This window comes from Anoplopoma fimbria, chromosome 21 (assembly GCF_027596085.1).
Source record: "Anoplopoma fimbria isolate UVic2021 breed Golden Eagle Sablefish chromosome 21, Afim_UVic_2022, whole genome shotgun sequence".
Lineage (NCBI taxonomy): Eukaryota > Metazoa > Chordata > Actinopteri > Perciformes > Anoplopomatidae > Anoplopoma > Anoplopoma fimbria.
Genome location: NC_072469.1, coordinates 6077553 through 6098235, shown reverse-complemented (window position 1 = coordinate 6098235; position 20683 = coordinate 6077553). Strand labels below are relative to the sequence as shown.

The 20683-nt window shown below is 39.5% G+C and overlaps 1 protein-coding gene across 1 annotated transcript in view; it reads left to right on the top strand.

Moving 5' to 3' along the window:
- Positions 1-1544: 1544 nt before the first annotated feature.
- LOC129110546 (protein disulfide-isomerase TMX3-like) overlaps positions 1545-20683 on the top strand; it is a 34665-nt gene continuing 15526 nt past the window's right edge. The window contains exons 1-12 of the mRNA XM_054622639.1: positions 1545-1809; positions 2035-2092; positions 2684-2723; positions 5162-5285; positions 5955-6000; positions 8415-8495; positions 8946-9045; positions 9289-9366; positions 9691-9757; positions 15426-15524; positions 19145-19202; positions 19447-19500. Coding sequence (XP_054478614.1) covers positions 1716-1809; positions 2035-2092; positions 2684-2723; positions 5162-5285; positions 5955-6000; positions 8415-8495; positions 8946-9045; positions 9289-9366; positions 9691-9757; positions 15426-15524; positions 19145-19202; positions 19447-19500 — 899 coding nt within the window. The 5' untranslated portion in view covers positions 1545-1715. The remainder of the gene's footprint in view (positions 1810-2034; positions 2093-2683; positions 2724-5161; positions 5286-5954; positions 6001-8414; positions 8496-8945; positions 9046-9288; positions 9367-9690; positions 9758-15425; positions 15525-19144; positions 19203-19446; positions 19501-20683) is intronic.

The window sequence follows — 20683 nt, the reverse complement described above, 5'->3', positions numbered from 1 at the left end:
AAGAGTAATAATAATAATAAGTAGATAATATGGTAGATAATAAGTAGATAATATGGTAGATAATAAGTAGATAATATGGTAGATAATAAGTAGATAATATGGTAGATAATAAGTAGATAATAAGTAGATAATATGGTAGATAATAAGTAGATAATATGGTAGATAATAAGTAGATAATATGGTAGATAATATGGTAGATAATAAGTAGATAATATGGTAGATAATAAGTAGATAATATGAACATAATAATGTTGAGTAGACTACTTTTCATACCCACATAGCCCATTTTGCTGATAATACTACACTATCATTTTAAATGCAGGACTGTAGCATTAACTTAAAGTAAATAAATAATACAAGCAATGGAAGCTTGGCCTGCTGCCCGTGTTAATTATCTTATAGCGCCACCTTGTGGTGAGTATTGACAATCATTAAATGCAGAAAAAAGCTAAAAACACATTTAATTAATTTGTTATAAGAGTAATAATAATAATGAGTAGATAATATGGTAGATAATAAGTAGATAATATGGTAGATAATAAGTAGATAATATGGTAGATAATAAGTAGATAATATGTAGATAATAAGTAGATAATAAGTAGATAATATGGTAGATAATAAGTAGATAATATGGTAGATAATAAGTAGATAATAAGTAGATAATATGGTAGATAATAAGTAGATAATAAGTAGATAATATGGTAGATAATAAGTAGATAATAAGTAGATAATATGGTAGATAATAAGTAGATAATATGGTAGATAATAAGTAGATAATATGGTAGATAATAAGTAGATAATATGGTAGATAATAAGTAGATAATAAGTAGATAATATGGTAGATAATAAGTAGATAATATGGTAGATAATAAGTAGATAATATGGTAGATAATAAGTAGATAATAAGTAGATAATATGGTAGATAATATGGTAGATAATAAGTAGATAATATGGTAGATAATAAGTAGATAATAAGTAGATAATATGGTAGATAATAAGTAGATAATAAGTAGATAATAAGTAGATAATAAGTAGATAATAAGTAGATAATATGGTAGATAATAAGTAGATAATATGGTAGATAATAAGTAGATAATAAGTAATAATAAGTAGATAATATGGTAGATAATAAGTAGATAATATGGTAGATAATAAGTAGATAATATGGTAGATAATAAGTAGATAATAAGTAGATAATAAGTAGATAATATGGTAGATAATAAGTAGATAATATGGTAGATAATAAGTAGATAATATGGTATTATTGACAATCATTAAATGCAGAAAAAGCTAAAAACACATTTAATTAATTTGTTATGATGGTATTTTTATTTATTTTTTTACCTCCAAAGTCAAATCAAATGCACTAATATTATTATTATTATTATTATTATTATTATTATTATTATTATTATTATTATTATTATATACAAATATTAACATATATATTTGAAATCACTCAGCAGTTATAATTTTTATTTTTTAAAAACATTACTAAAATAAAACCAGGAGAAGAAGAAGAAGAAGAAGAAGAAGAAGAAGAAGAAGAAGAAGAAGAAGAAGAAGAAGAAGAAGAAGAAGAAGAAGAAGAAGCAGAAGCAGAAGAAGAAGAAGAAGAAGAAGAAGAAGAAGAAGCAGCAGAAGAAGAAGCAGAAGAAGAAGAAGAAGAAGAAGAAGAAGCAGCAGCCTCTGGGCGTCTGCGTCACCTCCCGCGCATGCGCACACCGGCTCGCTTTAGCAGCTGTATTTCCTGCTTGCTGTTTCCACTCGAAGCGATGGCAGAAGTGAAAGCTTCCCTGATTTGCGGCGGTACGTAACCCCATTTTTTACTCCATGTGCATTTAGTGCTACACTCTACATGTTGTTGCAAATAAATCCAGTGTTAATGTTGTCGAAAATTGATGCTCAGTGTGATGTGGGACGAGCTTTAGCTGCTGATGCTCCAGTCATGAGGTTTCAGGCTGCAGGGCTGCACAACACACAGACTGTAAAGCTGTTATTCACATGCATTGTTTTCTGTTTTTAATGTTCCAGTTGTAGCAGCTTTCCTGGCCTCAGCAGTGCTTGCATTTGTGGAGGATTTAGATGACACGTAAGTAATGCAGCCCTGCTTCAATGTGTCACCTTCCTGCTTCTGCTGTGGCTTTATAGCGTGCTCATGAAATGCAGATTATGCCCACAGTATACCCACAGCCTTCATGTGGGTTAACAAACTAATCTCAGTTTAGTTTAGTGCTTACTTACTCTCTCTTAGAGGAGAAACTCAAGTTTGGCTTGTGCAATTTTTCCATATCTGCAGGGTTCATCACATTTCCAAAAGGCTATATATTATTACAATTAAACATAAGAGGGTTGTTTTGAAATCAGAAAAAAGAATAGGATGAAGTCTTGATGTTATATCAGGTTTCTAGTTACACTGTGTGTTTTTTAATTGGATGCCGGTGGTGGGAAGTCTGTGGAGATTTTGTCCCTTGTGTATTTGTGTTTGTGAGATCCTCTAATTTTGTAATTGAGTGGCTTTTTCTTTTTTACAGATAATAACTCATATTCTCATAACTTGAATAGTTATTGTCAGCTGTGGCATTATTTTTTTTTATGTTTTAACATATAACACAAATCTTGTGATGTCGTGGCTAACTTTATCCAACTGTCATTCATTCTTCTTCTTTTTTTTCTCCTACAGATTTAAAGACACCAGAGTGGACGATATCTGGCTGGTTGATGTAAGTCTGCCGTTATGCACACACACACTAATACCAGTCTGGGTCCATTCAGCTATGCTTTAATTCATATCCAGCACGCCACTGTCCGGATCATCCCTTGCGGAAGTGGCAGCGGCCGGGCTGGGCTGTAGGAGGATGGGGGGCCCGAGGGGGGCCGGGTGTTTGTGATTAGAGAATGAGAAGTCATGCATGCGGGGCAAAGCCAAGGGGCTCTGATGGGTTTATATCAGAGTTTGTGTCTGGGTCCATATAAGCAAACCTGAGCTCCCAAAGCTGCTTTCACTCCTAGTTTGGGTTGAAAGAATGAGTCCTTGTCCTGGGAAGCTTCAACTGAGTCAACTGGTTATATAAATATTAGTATTTTCTGTTACATACTCAATTATGGAATATTTTACAACTTAATTCACAAGTGTTTGACCTGAATTCCTGCCAGTTACATGCTGTATGTGTATTCTTAAAGCTCCACTTATCACTTTCTTATCATAACAATGAATCAAATGTTTTACGTATAGTACACAGTCTCGTTTCCGGTGATTAACCCACAGATCATTTGTCAGCCAACTCCAGCTTTTTTTTTGCTTTTGGCTTTATGGCACATTAACTCTATGGTTTAGTCTACCAGCTGTTGTCAGTCTTGTTACCAGCAGTAGTACTTAGCTATTAGCAGCAAAAATGGCCAAAATGATAAACAATAAACCCACCATACAGGCCCTTATCGGCATCAACCCGCACACAGACACAGTTAGCGACTAGCTAGTTAACTAAGTGGAGCATTTAGCAGCTTAAGAATAATAATAATAATCAATCCTTTATTAGTCCCAGTCAGATACCTCCCTCAGCAGTTGGTAGAGACCAAAAACAGAGCTAAAATTGGAGTGAATAATGGAAAAGTAACTGCTGGATGTGTAAAAAAAGTAACTGTTTCATAACAAGTTCATCATATAAACTTAAAAGTACAATATGTCAATGTTATGTTCACAACCGGTTTTTACTCAAAAGTCAACAGCTAACTAAATCTGTAAATGGCTGGGTTCCTTTTTTAATTTGAGAGAAACGCCCTTAAGCTTCCTCTGAAATTACATTACATTACATTACAGTCATTTAGCAGACGCTTTTATCCAAAGCGACTTACAGGAAGTGTATTCAACATAGGTATTCAAGAGAACTACTAGTCACCAGAAGTCATAAGTGCATCTCCTTTCTTAAACAAGCAATGAAATCCATTAGCTTTGGCAACAAACAGGAGAAGGTGAGGCTGTTGTTCAAGCTCAGATACTAACCTGACCTCCTGCCTGCCTGCCTGTCTGTCCAAAACACCAAATTTGCATAGAACGCAAGTGGAATGTGAAGCAGACAGTAGACCAGTCCAACAATCGAATGAAACACCAGGATGTTGTTGAGTTGCTGCAGGTGCTGGATAGGGAATTGCACGCAGCTGTGCCACAAATAAGGAAGGAAAGACCTTGTGATCTGTGAAGTGGTATAGATGCAAGGACAGAGCTAGAAAATTAAAGCTTTGAGCCAACAGCAACAACAGAAATGGACAACGTGGGAGACGACGATTACCTTCCCGGTCACCCTAACCTGCACCTCTGTAACAGCTCAGAGGTTGGTTGCAGAGGCTACACTGGAACATCCATCCAAGCCCTAGAGATCGCAAGATCTAAGATGAGGAAGGCTCTGGAAGAGGAGGCAGAACGAGGGAGCTCTGACTCCGAAATAAGGACAAAGCGTGGGGAAACTAAGGATCTGAGGTCTTGCTGCAGGGGCACCGCTGCTCAACCACCCAGAGATGTTCCGGTGTTAATGAGCCAAAACATCAGTGAAGAATGGCTACCCGCTGACGACCTTCAAGTGGCCAAACAAATCAGTTGTTGCAGGTTAAAGATGTGTCTTAAATAGCCCATTATCTGGTCCTAATGAGCAGCAGTGCATTCAGATCATCCAGACTGTTGTTCCCATTATTTAAAGCTCCAGTGTTGTCCTTTTGTACTAAAAGAATCCATCCCGGAGGTCATACACAATATCACATAAAAGAACAATGGTGCAAATAAAGCTCAGATACACAAAAAGGCAAGAGAATTGTTTAAGCCCCTTTCAGTAGAAGCACTACCATTTATTTCATCTGGTTGGTGTGCTTTTAAAAGTCCTGTTGTCAAATAAGGTGAAACTAAGTATGGTGAATGAAGTATCGTCTCTGGTGTAAGATGAAATTGAAGTGAAAATCCTTTTTTAATGTTTTTTTTAGTGGGCGGTGGCTCACACTCAAAATTCAGCACAGTAATCTACAAAAATGTGTGTGTGTGATTCTAAAAGAATAGAGATTTGGTTATTTACTTTACATATAGTGGTGTATTTTGCATGATTAAACATAATATTGACAATATGTTGCACACGATCTAAAGGCCGCTTTATTCTCCTGTTTTTTTTCCCCCCAGTTCTATGCTCCGTGGTGCGGCTACTGTAAAAAACTCGAGCCAGTATGGCACGACGTGGGAGTGGAGCTGAAGAGCTCCGGGTCGCCGGTCCGCGTGGGAAAGATGGATGCCACCGCTTACTCTGGTGAGTGAACGATGAAGCGCTTCAGGAGCTTCCCTCGCTGCCCGTTTGTCCCCGGGTGATTTATCTCATGTGCTGGAGACGAAGACGGACCAAACTAATTGACTGTGTTGTTCAACAACATGGTGAAGCACCATAAACAATATTAAATATAGGTTTGGTTTTGTTGTTGTGACATTATGATGATCAATATTATGTTATTGTCATATTTTTGCCACAATAATCATACAGTGAAAGATTAATATTGTGAGGGAAAATTACAGTAATCCTCCATTTAATTATGCAGACTGTGTTTAAGGAGTAATCCACAGACGCATTTAATCTACTGATTGACAGACTGAAACCTTATTTTTTTTTAAGCCACAGGGCTTTTAAAGGAATTTTAGGGAAATATGCTTATTCGATTGTAGCGGAGAGTTGGATGAGCTTTAGGTTGGTACCTCTCTCATGATCAGTCTGTTAAATATAAGCCTACAGATAAAATAGTCTGTTAGATTAGCTCAGCCCGTGTTCATTTTTTCTGAATCTGACTGTTGGCACAAAAGAGAATATCTCAAAATGTCAAACTATTCCTTTGATCATTTTCCTGATCGAACACTTTGAAGACAAAGACGGTTCTTCAAAATATTCGCTTTTTTGTCTGATATGCTATGTTTGTTTTCTAAATTGCAGGAATGTCGTCAGAGTTCGGTGTTCGTGGATACCCCACAATAAAACTGTAAGTGACAAAAAAATGATATATATATATATATATATATAATAATATATATATTTTAATATAATATATAAGAGATTACTCTGTTTTAACTTTAATCTTTTGTAAACATAATGAACTTTAAAGCCGCGGTTGACTGTTTACTTTGATTTTAAACTTTGTGTAATCATAAATGAAATACCATGCTCACTTTGCTGTAATTTTCTTAGCCACGAAGTGCAACTTTTGAAAAGGCCTAAAGAAATCCATATGAGATTAGAAGGCTTATTGAATTTTGTACGGACCTACAGGGTCCTAAGACGGAACGATAACAAGCTCAGTACAATATATCTGCAGATAACACTGTTTCTGTGGAGCCTCTAGTCTTAAGTATTTATTAAGCTTATATCAGAGAGACATTGATTTAACTTTTTGAGGCCATAATTTGGTGTTAAACTTTATTATATGAAGTGAATTAACTTAAATTTGTATGGTTTTATTATCAGGATCTTTTTTTACACTCTTGTCTTTTCTCCCTTGAGGTCTGGCCTGTTGAGATGCCCTTAGATGACTTATTCAGGAGGGAACGAGGTGTTGTTGCTGCGTCCTTAAGGCCCCAACTAAGTGACAAACTCCGTCCACACCTTTTTGGGCTAATTCGTATTAGGTTCGACACTCAAGTTTAATTATACATTTCTTGGGCCATAAATTGTTTAAAATCAGCTTCAGCTATTTAAATTTCAATCTTATATTTTTGCTTTTCTCATTCTCTTTTGATCTATTGATTGATAAATCCACGTTTGGTGCTACATCCACTTGTGAACTGCATCAACTGATTCCTCATTTTCATCTTTCCTGAAGTGCAAGTGACGTTTAAAAAAAAAATAAAAAAATAGAATGGATGATTGTAGGTAGACGCCAGCTGCTCAGCAGCACAACTCATGTTGACTTGAGAGAAATGATCACCCCGCAGAGCGAGCGTTCCTCAATGAATTCGATACAGAATCATTTATCTGCACGCTGTCTTAATGGGCTCCCCATTTAGTTTCATCAAGCTCATTTGGGAAAACTGCCACATGAACACGGCAGGGTTCATAACATCAAACTGAGCAAGTGATGAAACATCCATCGAGGAACACCAGAAATCTCCCCTCGGTAACAGGAGGAGGCTTGATTTAGACTTCTCCCCCCCCCCCGAGCTCATTAACCCCCGTGGGCTGATGTAACCTTAGCCATCTTTGATGCATTCTGCCTGTTGGAGGAGCTTGAGCAGGTTTTTTTATTTTGGCCAGTCATTAGTTTTTGTTTTTCATTGGAGGTGAGAGGATTTAGATTAAGTTGACCTTTTAGTGATGAATAAGCTTTTCCTGAGAGATTTGTTGCATCACATCACCTTGAAATAGACAGGTTGTCGTTATAATGCTCACATACTGCCAAAGACAGGTGATGTCTATAATGGGCTAAAGTAGAGCCGCTACTAATGACTATTTTCATTAACGATTAATCTGTCAGATTTTTATTTATTCTTTTACTGTTTTTTAATCAATGTAATATACCTGCCAATTAGTCCGTTTTATTTATTCAGCACAATTACAAAACAATCCTGAAGTTGACAAAAGTGCTTTACTCAGTTAAAAAGGAAAAAAGAGAAGAAAATGACAAATGATACAATGACAAAACACAGATTGACATACCTACAACAGAGAAAGCCAGAGAAAGTAAATCTGTTTTCAATCTGGATTCGGAAACATTTGATGGTGGTGGCCCCCGAAGAAGGTTGAAAATGTTTCTAAGAGGTTTTGAGAGGCCCAGGTCTCTGTCACCCAAAGATATTCTGTTTACAATGCCGTTCATCAGTTCTTCAATAGTAGTCAATTCAACAGAGCATCTTTTAGGATGTGGTGGAAAGGGAGATTTGCAGCAAGGATGTGCATCAAATAAAACCGCAGATTCCAGCTTCTTATTGAATCAATGCCACAAAGAACTCAGCCTGTTCTGGGTGCAGTCTAATACCTTCCCAGTATTACAGAGGCGTACCAAAGAAAGCGACCAAGAAGTGTATAGAACGTAGAAAAGCATCAAAATGTTGTCATTCTGAAAGCTGGAACCAGCTAGTATTTACCGTCTTTGCTTAATTAAGCGACAAAATCGATCAATTGAACGGCAAAATTGTTGCTGATTAATTTTTTCTGTCCATTGACTGATCTTTTGTTCCCCTTTTCTCTCCTCCCTGAATGAGGTTTTTCAGACAATCCCAATATCCTGAATGCAAAATTCAATGTCACGTAATTGTTTTTTCCAATTTAATTAAATTCTCACGAAAATGTCTTCACCCGGCAGCGAATTAATAACCCCAAAATAACAAATGGTACTGAACGGTTTTACGTTTCAATTACCAGCCTCTCACTGTGGCTTTGTTTTCTGTCTCTCCTCCTCAGGTTAAAGGGGGATCTTGCCTATAACTACAAAGGACCACGGACAAAAGATGACATCATAGAGTTTGCCAACAGGGTGGCAGGGTGAGCCTTCGATCACCGCCTCAAAAAAACTAAATACATGAAACTGATTATTGAGTAGAACTTCCTTCATTTCACAGCTGTACTAATAGGAAACCATCCAAGCGAGCTTATCAATGGAGGCCATATTTGTTTCACAGCTCAATGGGGTGTCTCCTCCCCCCCCCCCCCCCGAAGCTCCAGTTTAAGCCACTGTATCAAAAGTGCCTGACAGATTTTCCTCCTCCTTGAGGGAAATCAAGCTTGATCCGTGACAGAGGGGTAGATCAAAAGCTTGGCTCTCACTCCAGGGCTGCTTGTTGTTGAATCTCCACCAGGTGGCGCCACCAGCCCAGAAATCAAGAACACAAATGTTATTGCATTAGTGTGCCATTTTTTTTTTTTTTTTATGTGCTGAACGGATTTCACTCATTAAAATGAACTAATCAGTGAGGGTTTTATTTCCCCCTGCAGACCGGCCGTCAGGGCGCTTCCCAGCAAGCAGATGTTCGAGCACATGATGAAACGACACAATGTGCTTTTTGTGTATGTCGGTGGGGAGTCTCCCCTCAAAGTAAGCATCGTTTAATGTCAGAAAGACATGACTCAAAGGTTTTTATTTTTTTATTCAAGCTTCTTCAGAGCAATGCTTAAACAGTGTATTGACTAAATGATAGAAGCTCTGCTGCTGTTCTAACATATTTTAACAAAGAAGAGGTTCTGTGTGATACCTTGTAGTGACCCTAATTGCAGCTGTTTAACACAGATTTATTGAAAGCCATTGTGTGCACTCTGATATACTTGTTTGCCGTTGCAGGAGAAGTACAACGACGTCGCCTCTGAGCTCATCGTCTACACTTATTTCTTCTCGGCACCAGAGGAAGTCTTTCCAGAGGTAAACACAAAAACACTGTTATCACTATCGAAGAGTTCCATATTTATGTCGGCATCTTATTGTTGATGTCTATCCTTGCTATTTCTCTAAATTGTAAATAATTAATTGTTTTAGCATCGCCTCTCTCGACTGCATAAACAGAAACCAGGCTTGCATGCTGTGTTTGCATTATGCAAAACAGGACAAGTTTCACAGTTTGCTGCAAAGCTCTGCTGCCAACAGTCTTGTCCCACATTTTTTGCAGGTGCACTTACATTTAAAGAGTACAAAATGTTTTATAGAACTTGGTTTTGACTTAAATATCTTTTTGTTGTTTTTCAACAGTCAGTAACTTTGCCAGAGCTTCCTGCCGTTGTGGTCTTTAAAGATGGGGCCTACTTTACCTATGATGGTGAGTATTGTGTTGCCATGTCTTCATCCACTGCAGTTTTGTTCATTTAGTCACACAAAGGCATAAGAAAATGATTAAAGGGCCTGTAGGTTGCTCTCTGTTTACTGCTCCTCTCCTCCGATCCTTGTTTTCTCGAGCTGTGTTCCTCTAGTTTTCCGGTCTCTGCTGCTGTTCTTTCATCTTCCTCACCACATTGAGTTATGGTGTGCCTGGCCCATCATAAAACACCCGGGGCTCTGCCCACTATTGTGTGTGTGCGGTGAGGCCAGCGATGTTGTGGCGGTTTGTCTTTGGGCGGACGTACATAGCAGGTCAGGGTGGATGGGCGTGAGAGACCACAGCTAAGGCCAAAGGAAATCAGTGCAGAGCTGGCACCGTGTATACAGTCACTTAAAGCCAAGAACTGAATCACTGGAGCAGCCTCTGGAAAAGCGTCATGTGTGACATAAGGGGTTTAGAGGAGCTGCGTTATTTCTTCTGTTGCCTAATTTGAAGCTTTCTTACCGCAACAACCTGAGTTCACCGCGTTCCCCCATGATGTCTTGTATTCTGCTGTCGCTGTGGGCCCGAGGCGGGAGGCGGAATCGGAAGGGAAGGGCGTCGAGGCACAATGACAACACGAACGGGCCCCAGTAGTGGCTGTTGGGCAGATTTGGCTGACGGTGTAGCGCCCGGAGAACGAAATCCACCTCCGCCGCCGTCTGCCAGCTCACGTCCGTCTGCTCCACCTGACCGTTACGGAAGGGGGGCTTCCTGCACCAGAAATGCAGCAGGAGAGGCTCGCCGCAGCAGACGTTGATAACAAAAACTCCACACTCTGCAGAGTCCTCCAGGACCTTGATACGGAGGATGTGGCGAATGTCTAGCATTGCCATGGCGACGGCATATTAAGCTTGTCAGGGGCTGAGAACGGGAGCATCGTGGCGAAATGACATGATTGTGTCCTTCCTCGCAGAGCGGATTCCTCCTTCCCCTTTCAAGCCTCTGGAAATAGTTGAAGAAAGGCGCCGGTTATTGTAGGTGAAACTGGAAATGAAATATAATGAGAGTACAGCTCATTAAGCACTTACCTACAATGACAGCAAAGAAATTGCCCCCACTCTGCATTAGAGAAATAGTTTTCCCGATTCCATTTTTACAATCTGTGGTCCTCAGCATCTGGTTTCTTTCCAGCTGTGCGGCGTCTCACAGAGGACTGGTCCCAGTGAAAGTCCACTGACTGGATGTTGGATGAGGCACCTTATGCAGGAAGTTCTCTCAGGCACTTTTTTTTATCGACTGTTATTTGGCTAATCTTTTGCATAGTCATCCAGTGACACTGTTTTATGGCCGACTATGATGTCAATTAAAGTGTTTGGATGAATAACACACATTATTCATTAGCTGTGTTTTTAAATCTACCAGCTACAGAGGCTTAAAAGCAACTTTTATCATCTCCCCCTTGTATTTGTTTTTCTATTTATTTTAGTGATTCAGATTCAATCTGCTTAGTAGAAATTCGGAGCATGTTTTCTGTCCTTATTGTGCATGTCTGACTTGTTGTGTTTCTAAACAATAGATGTCATAGAGCGAAGCCGCACTGTCCAAACACGGCCTCCCGCTTTGTGTGAAATGATGTTTGACATTTAGTTGAGCTTTGATTGGTTTAGTGCACATCACAAACAGCAGAAAAAAATCCTTTTTGAAGAGCGTTGTTAAAATATAGTTCAACACGGAGGCTCGAGCTCATACATATTTAATAAACCAAATACTCAGTTTCATACTGCTGTACAGGTCTGCACTGTTGTTTTCGCTTCAAGGCCCATATGGTTTTGATCATGTGGTGTGTGCAGCGAAATCTACTGGGCTACATGTTGGCACCGTAAGAAGACAACAGAAAGATATAATTAGGATGTATATTAGTCTGCACAGCATGCTGTTTGCACTCGCCAGCGATGTTTTTTTCCAGAGATGTTTTTGAGTCTCCTATTTTTCAACAATGTCTCTATCCATCTGAGTCCGGATGTAGAAAAACGTCTTCAGTTCTGGCCTATGTTCCCCTACGTCTTTGGGGAGCAGCTGCATAATCTGTTGTCCTCCTTCCAGTGATGTTATTTGACGTTGTCGGAATCAAGGAAGAACTACAGAAGAGCTACTTCAGCTTTGATAGCTGTTGGGCGCAATGCCGCTCAAAAACATCCTTGTTCTGTTCGCTTGTGTTACGTTTTAAAACAGCGAAAATGGCATCCCAAATATGAGTGCAGAGGATGTTATGGACGAGGATTTTAACAGAGTAGATTTTACAGTATTTTGGTTGATGGAGAACCTCCAGAACCTGAGCTGCCGAGAGAGAGAACACCAACTGGCTAAAATTGCACTTCGATGCCAACAGAATCATCCTTATCCTGTATTGAATGTAGGCGTGGGCGGTTTATAATGGATGCTATCGCCAACGACAACACAGACAGAGAGAGAGAGCGAGAGAGAGAGAGAGAGAGCTGTGTGTTCGTTACTACGCATGAAGGTTTTCCTCCACACTGGAGACCGAGGTCTACTGGAGAACTTCATCAGGATCCCGAAGATGAACTTGGAAATAGAACCAGGACCAGCAGTGGCGATTTTTCGGCCATATTTGTGAATGTGATTTGCTAATAAGGAATAAGAGCAAGTGTAGAGTTGTCATATTACAACATCGTACTCTGTGAATTAACTTATTTTGACCAAAGTGGACTTTTGACCAATTTGTTGAAAGTTGGAACTATGGAAAGACCAAAAAAAAGACATGGCTGTTGAGAAACTTGAATTCAGAAGGTTGTGTTTTTCTGTTTAGGTGAAAGAATATTGAGATTTTGTGAGTTTATTTATCAGACGTAGCGAACTTGACACTCTCATGCAATGCATCCTGGTACATGTAAGCACAGCTCCACAGCGGGAGAAATCAGCTTTCTTGGTCAATACAGCATACACTATTTCTTCAGTGGACTATATTTACCATCAGCCCTGACTGGACATCCACATAAAAGATGGCAAATGTTCCCTTTAATACACATCAGGCTCTCTGTTAATCTGTTTCAGTGGTTTGTGGTTTGGCCCCGACACTCCTTGTATGGAAATGTACATAACACAGCCAGCTGTGAGGTAGCACTATTTTGCATGTGTTTATTGGTAGCACTTAAATGACAGGCGGCTTAACAGTCCATGAATGTGATGACGAGGTAATAACACACTGATGCTATGTGACAATTTGTGACGGCACACATGGAGACAATTCACTTCATTGGTTATTTGAATGAATGACATGGTGAAGGGTCATCTTTACTGGATTGTAATCCAGGTGTGTTCTTCATTAGTTTTATTTGGGACTGTTGGTATATTCCACTTTGGTAGACCTCAGTAAACATTAAGAGTTTATGGTTTCAATTGCTACTTTCAAGTCTTCTTCAATACAGCATGATGGTCATTTAGTTAATCATGGTCCCATTTAGAGTAAAATGCACCAAAAAGCAGAGTATGCTGTAGGGCGTGGCTACCTTGTGACAGGTGGCTACCATGGCGTTGTTCGGCCTGGGAGTTGTCAGTATTTTTTTCTTAGAAATGTAACCGTTTCACAGTGCGTTTTCAGTTAATGGAAGTTAATTGTAACCTTTATGGTCGTCAAAAAATGACTTATTCAGCGATCGGTTGTACTTGCTAACGTGCTAAAATAAGATGGAGAACGTGATAAAAAGAGCCAGCTTTCTTACACATTAAGGAGCTGATTTATTCCACATGCTCCCCATCACTCACTGTTGCTTTGTGGATGTTCTTTTTTGTGTTGCAGTTTTGCAACTAGCTATATCATTTTCCTTCCTTTTTGTACATACAGTAGTATAAAAACAACTATGTTCTGTCATTTCACTGAGCTTTCTTTCATCAATCTTTTCCTCCTCTGCCTCCCTCTGCGTCTCACCCTGTCTGAATCATCTTTGATATTTCCGCCCTCCTCTCCCCCTCTTCTACCTTTCTCCCTCTGGTTTTCTTTCTGCACTATTTGCATTGTCTCGGAGGGTCCTCAGTGCCATTAACCTCCATCTTTGAAACGTGTCAGAGCTGTCTCATCCCCGTGCTCGAAACTCTTGACACTGGATCATCCTCCCTCCACCCCCTGTCTGTTTTTATTCCCCCTCCTGCCCCTCATCCTTTCCCCCCCCTCGTCTCCAGCTGTGTGAACTCTGGGCTGACAGGCTCCTGTAGGGCAGTATGGTGATTGCGAGGCGGGCGCCCGCGAAGAGAGCAGCTCTAATTTGTTTCAAGGTGAAGCAGGTTCAGTCGGCGTAGAGCTTCATCGGGCTGTACGATCCCAGCTTGGGGCCTTCAGCTATCTCGCTTTCTCCCTCTCTCTTTCTCTCTTTCTCTCTTTCTCTTGCATCTGGGAGAAGGGAGTCGGGCAGCTGCATGCTGTCTTTAAAGCCAGAACATCTGTGGAAAGAACTCTCTGGAATTTCTACCAGATTGACCGACTCAGCAGCCTTAACAACAACTCTGCCTTTGCGCAGCAGCAGCAGCGAGAAATACATTGCATTAAGGTTATCTGGATTCTAGTACAAGCTACGACCTCGGAGGGGGTTTAGAAGCGTGTTCAGGTTTAAAGTTGTCATGTTCATTATCGTGCTCCCGGCTCGTTTGGGGAGCAGCTTAAGAACCACGTTGGAGTCATCAGTGTTGCTGTAATTACTGTAACGGTAGCAGAAGGGTCGTGATAACTTATGAACATGTCATAATGAGGTCCCAGCTACATTTGACATCAATTATGAGCGTCCTGTAGCTTCTTTTACCAGCCGGAGAGAACAGTTCTGTTTGAGCAGCCTCGCTTTACACCCTATTTAAATCCTCGAGGGACAGACTCGGGTTACCGTTTGCATGTTGCCTCCAGATGTTAGGCTAGCAACAACATGTGGTTCACATTCAGGAGGCAATCCTTTATTTTACTTTATTTATTTATTTATTTATTTTCCTTTTGTTGCACTTTATCTCTTTTTTTCTTTTCCCCCTAATGCATCTACTGAATTATTCATTCGCTCCAAATGTGTAAAAATCTGCCCTGCAAATAAATGTATTTACGCTCGGAGAATCATTTACAAACCAAATGCTTTTTTTTTTTTTTTTTTTTTTTTTTAAGACAGAAAGGAAAAATAGCTGTGAAAGTGTGGTTAGTTGAGCCATCATATAATAAAAAAACCCAACTATTTTGAATGATTTTGCAGTTTTCTTTTTAATATCTTGACAACTGGCTATTTCATAAATAAGAGATTAATGCTCATCGTGTCAAATCCAGACTGGACGAAATGTTCTTTCATTCATGTCTAGACAACCAAACTGATACATCTGATTGTTTACCGCTGGATTGATTCTCAATCTGCCGTCTCTTACTCACAATCCGTCGGCTGTTTCAGACCCGCAATAGCCCCCCAGACTACTTAACCCAGAGGCAGCCAGCTGTCATAACAATTTCTGATCATTGTCTATCTAAACTCCATCTATAAAAGCTCCGCTTTATTCCCTCGAGAGCACACAAGAGGTAAACACTGTGATCTTCTTACAATCCAGGCATCAATACGCTGTTGTGCTTTGCTTTTAATGTAGACTGGTTGTGTGCTGAATGTTGATTTTTTTATTTTTATTTTTGTGCTTCTGCCTCTTTGTGTTGCAGAGTACACGGACGCTAGTTTGTCTTCATGGGTGAACAAGGAGCGCTTCCAAGGATACCTCCAGATTGATGGCTTTACACTCTATGAGCTCGGAGAAACAGGTGGCGTATGCATAACATTTATTGTACTCCTATGAGCGTACATATAGCGTGTGTGTGTATATATATATATATATATATCTAACATATATATATATATATATATATATATATATATATATATATCTAACACAGTTTTATTTAGGGCTTAAAACTATTGTTTTCATCATTAATTAATTATTTCCAAGGTCAAATGTGAAAACCTCAAATGTCTTGTCAAAAAAAACTAAAATGTATCACATGAGACAAAGAAATTTATCAAAATGATTACATATTACATAGATATTAATCATTTCTGATAAATTTCGTTATTGTTTCAGCTCTATTTTATTTAGAAAAACTGTAAATGGTGATGTTTGTTAACCATGAGCATAATGATTTTATTTTGTGTGTATATTTTATACTTTTTGCACCATTTTTTTGCTCCGAAATGTTTATGGAGCTAAAGTCAATAGTCAACATTTTTATATTACAGAATGATTATCATCACATATAAGTTGAAATGCATCAGCACACAGCTTTACTCAGCCTGCCTCTTTAATGCTATTTCACACTAAATTCCCTAATATTTCGCTTCCCACCACCCAAATATCCAATCAACCACATAATTACTTTTTATATTAGAAGGAAAACATCTTAGAGTTGCTCCTGTCAAAAGTTCCTTGTAAAAATATCAGCGTTAATTGTGTGGGGGGGCTATGATGAGAAAATCTGACACTTCCCTCTAGATTTAGCCCATGTTGCTCCACTAAACTCACTTTCTCTCTCACAGGAAATTTAAGCTCAAGATTGAAATACAATCTCCCTCTTAAACGGCAGTAAATTGATGCTATGTGCGGAGAAAGCTGTGCTTCTAATTTAGAAACAGTATTTTACCTCTTCATGTGCAGTCGGACTGTTTTTTGCGGTCAGTTTTTTAAAGGTGCAAGATCTGGCTTAAACCCATTTATACCATTATTTGTAGTTTGTTCTGAACACAAAAAAGTCTCTAAAGCACCTTAACTTTATAAACACTATGTGACTGATTTGAGAAGGCAAAGTCTGCAGCTTCAGTCTGCTACTATAACAAACATAGATAGAGTTTAGATGACAGTATATTCCTTAAAACAGTATCTAATTCTCCAGCTTTGTCTCTAAAGGCTTTTCAATCAAGTGTGAAGTTTCATGGCCTCGGGCTCATTGTGTGGCGGCGAAGGCACATTTTAGCTCTCTAAAAGCCTCATCCCACTTCAAGTCTATGCCGCTGTGTTTAAATAACGGTGTGACCGAAATCAATGAATAGTCTCAAGCTGTAATTTAATTCTATTTATGGGGCAAAACTTAGAAGACAGGCAGAGGCGAGGAGAAATGACGTACGGAAAACAAAGTCTATTTGACAGATTCACAGTACAACTGTTTAGTTTTTCTTTGGTGTACAGGGACTGTTCTTTAGAGTGAATAGTTTGTCTGATAACCACAACGCAAACAACCGCTTTAAAAAAGAGACTACACGGTATACTTTCAGTGTTGCTCAATCACGAAGTAAAATTATGTCTAAATCACACAAAAAAAACGAATTAGAATTTGCAGCTTTTGGTGTTCATTTTCTCAAACTTTTGCTCATAAACATGAAACTTTCTGCATCACTGGTTTCAGACACACGAAGAGTCAACTCGACTAAGTCAGCTGGATAAAGGACACAAACAAGTGGATTAGAAAACAAGCCGGTTTGGTCTATAAATATACTTTAGCAGATTTGAAGGAATATGATGAGTGCAAGTTGTCAGATGGATGTCTTTGAAATCCAATTACATCACTTCACAGTGAAGTTTGAGTGCTGATAGCTCTTTCTTTCAGCTTTTACCAGAAGAATTTGAAACTGAAGCCTGTGACCCTTCATTTATAACTTAATGAAAAGGTTTCTTTATAGACTTAATGCATTTTAACTACATTATTACCACACAGAAAGGATAAAAACTGATCATTGTTGAATGAAATTGCTTGTTACTGATCCCAAAGCTTATATTTTAAATGAAAATCAGGATTATTTAGATCAGTATTGAGATTATTCAGTTATTTTTAAGAAACAAAATATCTTATTGCACTCTAACATTTAAATAACCAGAGCACCGATTTCACCCCCATGTCGTGCTACATTCCTGCAAATGAACAAATCTCTGCATCAACATAAGGCTTCTTCACCTGAATACAGTGCACTTTTATATATCACAGAGAGCAGACGGACAAAACGAGTAATAAGCTGTATTTTACTCTTTTACTCTGGACTGCAGCAGCAACATTCAGTAAACTTTTTTACAGCTGCCCCTGTGGTGTGTGCGTGCGTGAATTGTAATTACGCCTCGCTAAATGATCGCCTCCTGCTGGCTGGCTGTTGGTTGAGGAGCACGCATTTTAAACGTTCAGTCGATCATGTTCATTTAATCGTAAGAACCAAAAAATCGTGATCACGGTTATTATTTTATTAGTTGAGCAGTCTTCACTGATCTATAAAGCATTAGTAACTTTTACCAATAACCGTTATTTAAGCCATGAGGGAGCAGGTTGAGTTGTTGCAGCGCGTGTATAACTGAGACATGCCGGGTTCCATTCCAGTCTTGGGATTTCTGTTCCCTCCATTTTCTATACTGACAGAAAAAATGGCGACAACATAAAAAAAACAACGTTAGCCATTTGTTAAAACTTATAAACTGTGATCTACAAGAAAGAGATTCTCTTTTTTTTTAACCCGCGATTGACCTTCTGCTTGAAACATTTTGCTTAGAGGTCCTGTAGTTTAACAACATTGCAGAATTCATCTATATTTTCCGACGATATACAAAGAGATATTGCAGCTACATCAACAATAGATCCTGTGCACCTCGTTAGCTAATTATTCATATTTTAGCAGGTTGTATTCCCATGAAGAAGCATTGTCGATACAACACAAAGTTAACCGTAAATAAACTATTGTTAAATTAATTCCCATTCCCCCCCCCCCCCCGACAGCCACAGTCATTTGGGGAATGATATATTGGAGATTAATAGTGCACATGGATGGATTGCAAGTACGCTCATATACAGTAGCACTGGCCCTTTAACATATTTATACATTCAAAAAAATAGTTTCTGTAGTTTAACTTCAATTTCCACACTTTCTGCTTGAAAAAAATATTCCTTTCCATGACTGTCCCACTACCTTTACCCCAACCTTGACACTAAAGCACCATCAGTGACCACCAGGGGGCAGGCTGGCACTCTCATCGGAGCAACAAGGCCTCAAACTAATATACTTCTGAATGACAGACCTTTTGAGTTGTGTAACATTTTTTTTATTTTAAGTAGACCTATTTGTCTTGTCGTGGGATTTGGGCTTTGAATGGCACCGAAATAGCTCTTCTACCAGAAAAGTGACCACTTGTTTCCTGTCCAACCAAGTAGAAAAGCCTAAGCTATCTTAATGTTTGAGTGATGAATGAATAACGCGCTCTCGGTTCCCTCTTCCTTTCTTCTCCGCTGTTGAGAGGTGATCCGTCTGCTCCAGAGCCCTCTTATCTGCCTGCCATTGTCTCCTCATCCTTTTCTTTTTTTGTGTGTGTGTGTGTGTGATTGTGATTGTGATTTGTAATCCCTGTCTGCCACCTCAGGCAAATTGGTAGCGATTGCAGTCATCGACGAGAAGGACCCCACAGAGGAGAGTGGCAGGTACAAAGAACACTGAAATTAAAAAAAAGCACGGCTCTATATAAATGACTCCCACGGTCACCACTATGGCTGTGTTCAAGTGCACGGCTTTCAAATACAGATAAGGCTTGATGTTATTGTTTGGATCTCTCCACAAATTACAGGCATCAGTCTGAAAAAAAAAGAAAAGAATAATAATAATACAAAAAAAAAAGGTTAGACTTGGACTCATGTGGTGTTTCACTCTCTTCTCATTTGCTTTTAGATTAAAGACCTTGATTCAGAGGGTGGCGAAGGAATACAGAGAACATTTTAACAGGTAAGGCACAAAATACGTGATGGGGTCGACCACGAATATCCCAAATTATACATTTATGTGAGGATGGTGCACTCGCCTGTCTGTTCACGAGCAAGTTGATGCCTTTGTCGGGGCACGCATGTTTTCATTGAGGTTCAGTAGAAAGGTAATTATGCAAAATTTCAGCTTCCAAATATAGGTGTTCTATTCAGCTGTCAGTCAAAAACTCAGCCTAGTTGGTATTAATGCATCATTTTCTGTTTTCTCTGGCTCCAATTGTGCAGTAACAACTGGGGATGGGATCTTTGTGTCAGGTGGCGCCTTTGTTCAACCTGTTCTTCTTCTTTAAACAAGGCATCCAATACAAAGAGGAAACGCACACCTCCAATGTATACTTTCACAACTGTGTTATTGTTATTCCCGCCGTTAGTGGACTATAAGGGTCTGAAAGAAAGATGGTGGGAAGCGGAGACGATGCAAGATCACAGACACTCGAGTGTTTACCATGGGGCCCCTGAAACAGCTGCCGTGTGTGTGCATGAGAGCAGTAGGTAGGTCATCCGTCAGCTGAAGGGCCCAGGTTAAAGCAAACACACTCGACTGAAGAGGCTCGCATTCAAAACGGGCTCTAATGTCGCCGTTCTGTAGCTGACCCTTATCTCTGATCACTCCCAGCAGAGCGGCAAGCGACAAGAGGATTTCCTCAAAAGGATTAAAAAAAAAAAGAAAAATCATCATTATGTTGTGCTTAAGTTCCTCACAGTGCCTTAACATTGGCCATGTTGCTTCATCACATAGATTTGTGCGTTTGATCGAGGAGGTGCATCTCAAAACCGCCGTGATCAAAGTGTATCTCCCTCTCCAGGCATTCCCATTAGGGCTGATTGAATTACACAGATCCCTATCATCAATTGGACTACTATCCGCCACGCTTCTCTCTGCTGTTTTTCCATTTTTTCAAGACTCGAGTTTGAGAAACCCCACTGAGATCAGAGCCGCCTGCAGTGATCTGACACACCTAAACGGTACTTGTAATTACAAGTCAGAGAGAGAGAGAGAGAGAGAGAGAGAGAGAGACGCCCCCGGTGGTGGGTGGCGGCAGCGCACAGAGTCGGCAGATCAGAGGTGGCTGGATGAGCCGACACCGTTTGATGCAGTAGTTAATGATGTGGTGCTCGGCTCATCCACCAACTGTAGCGTTTTG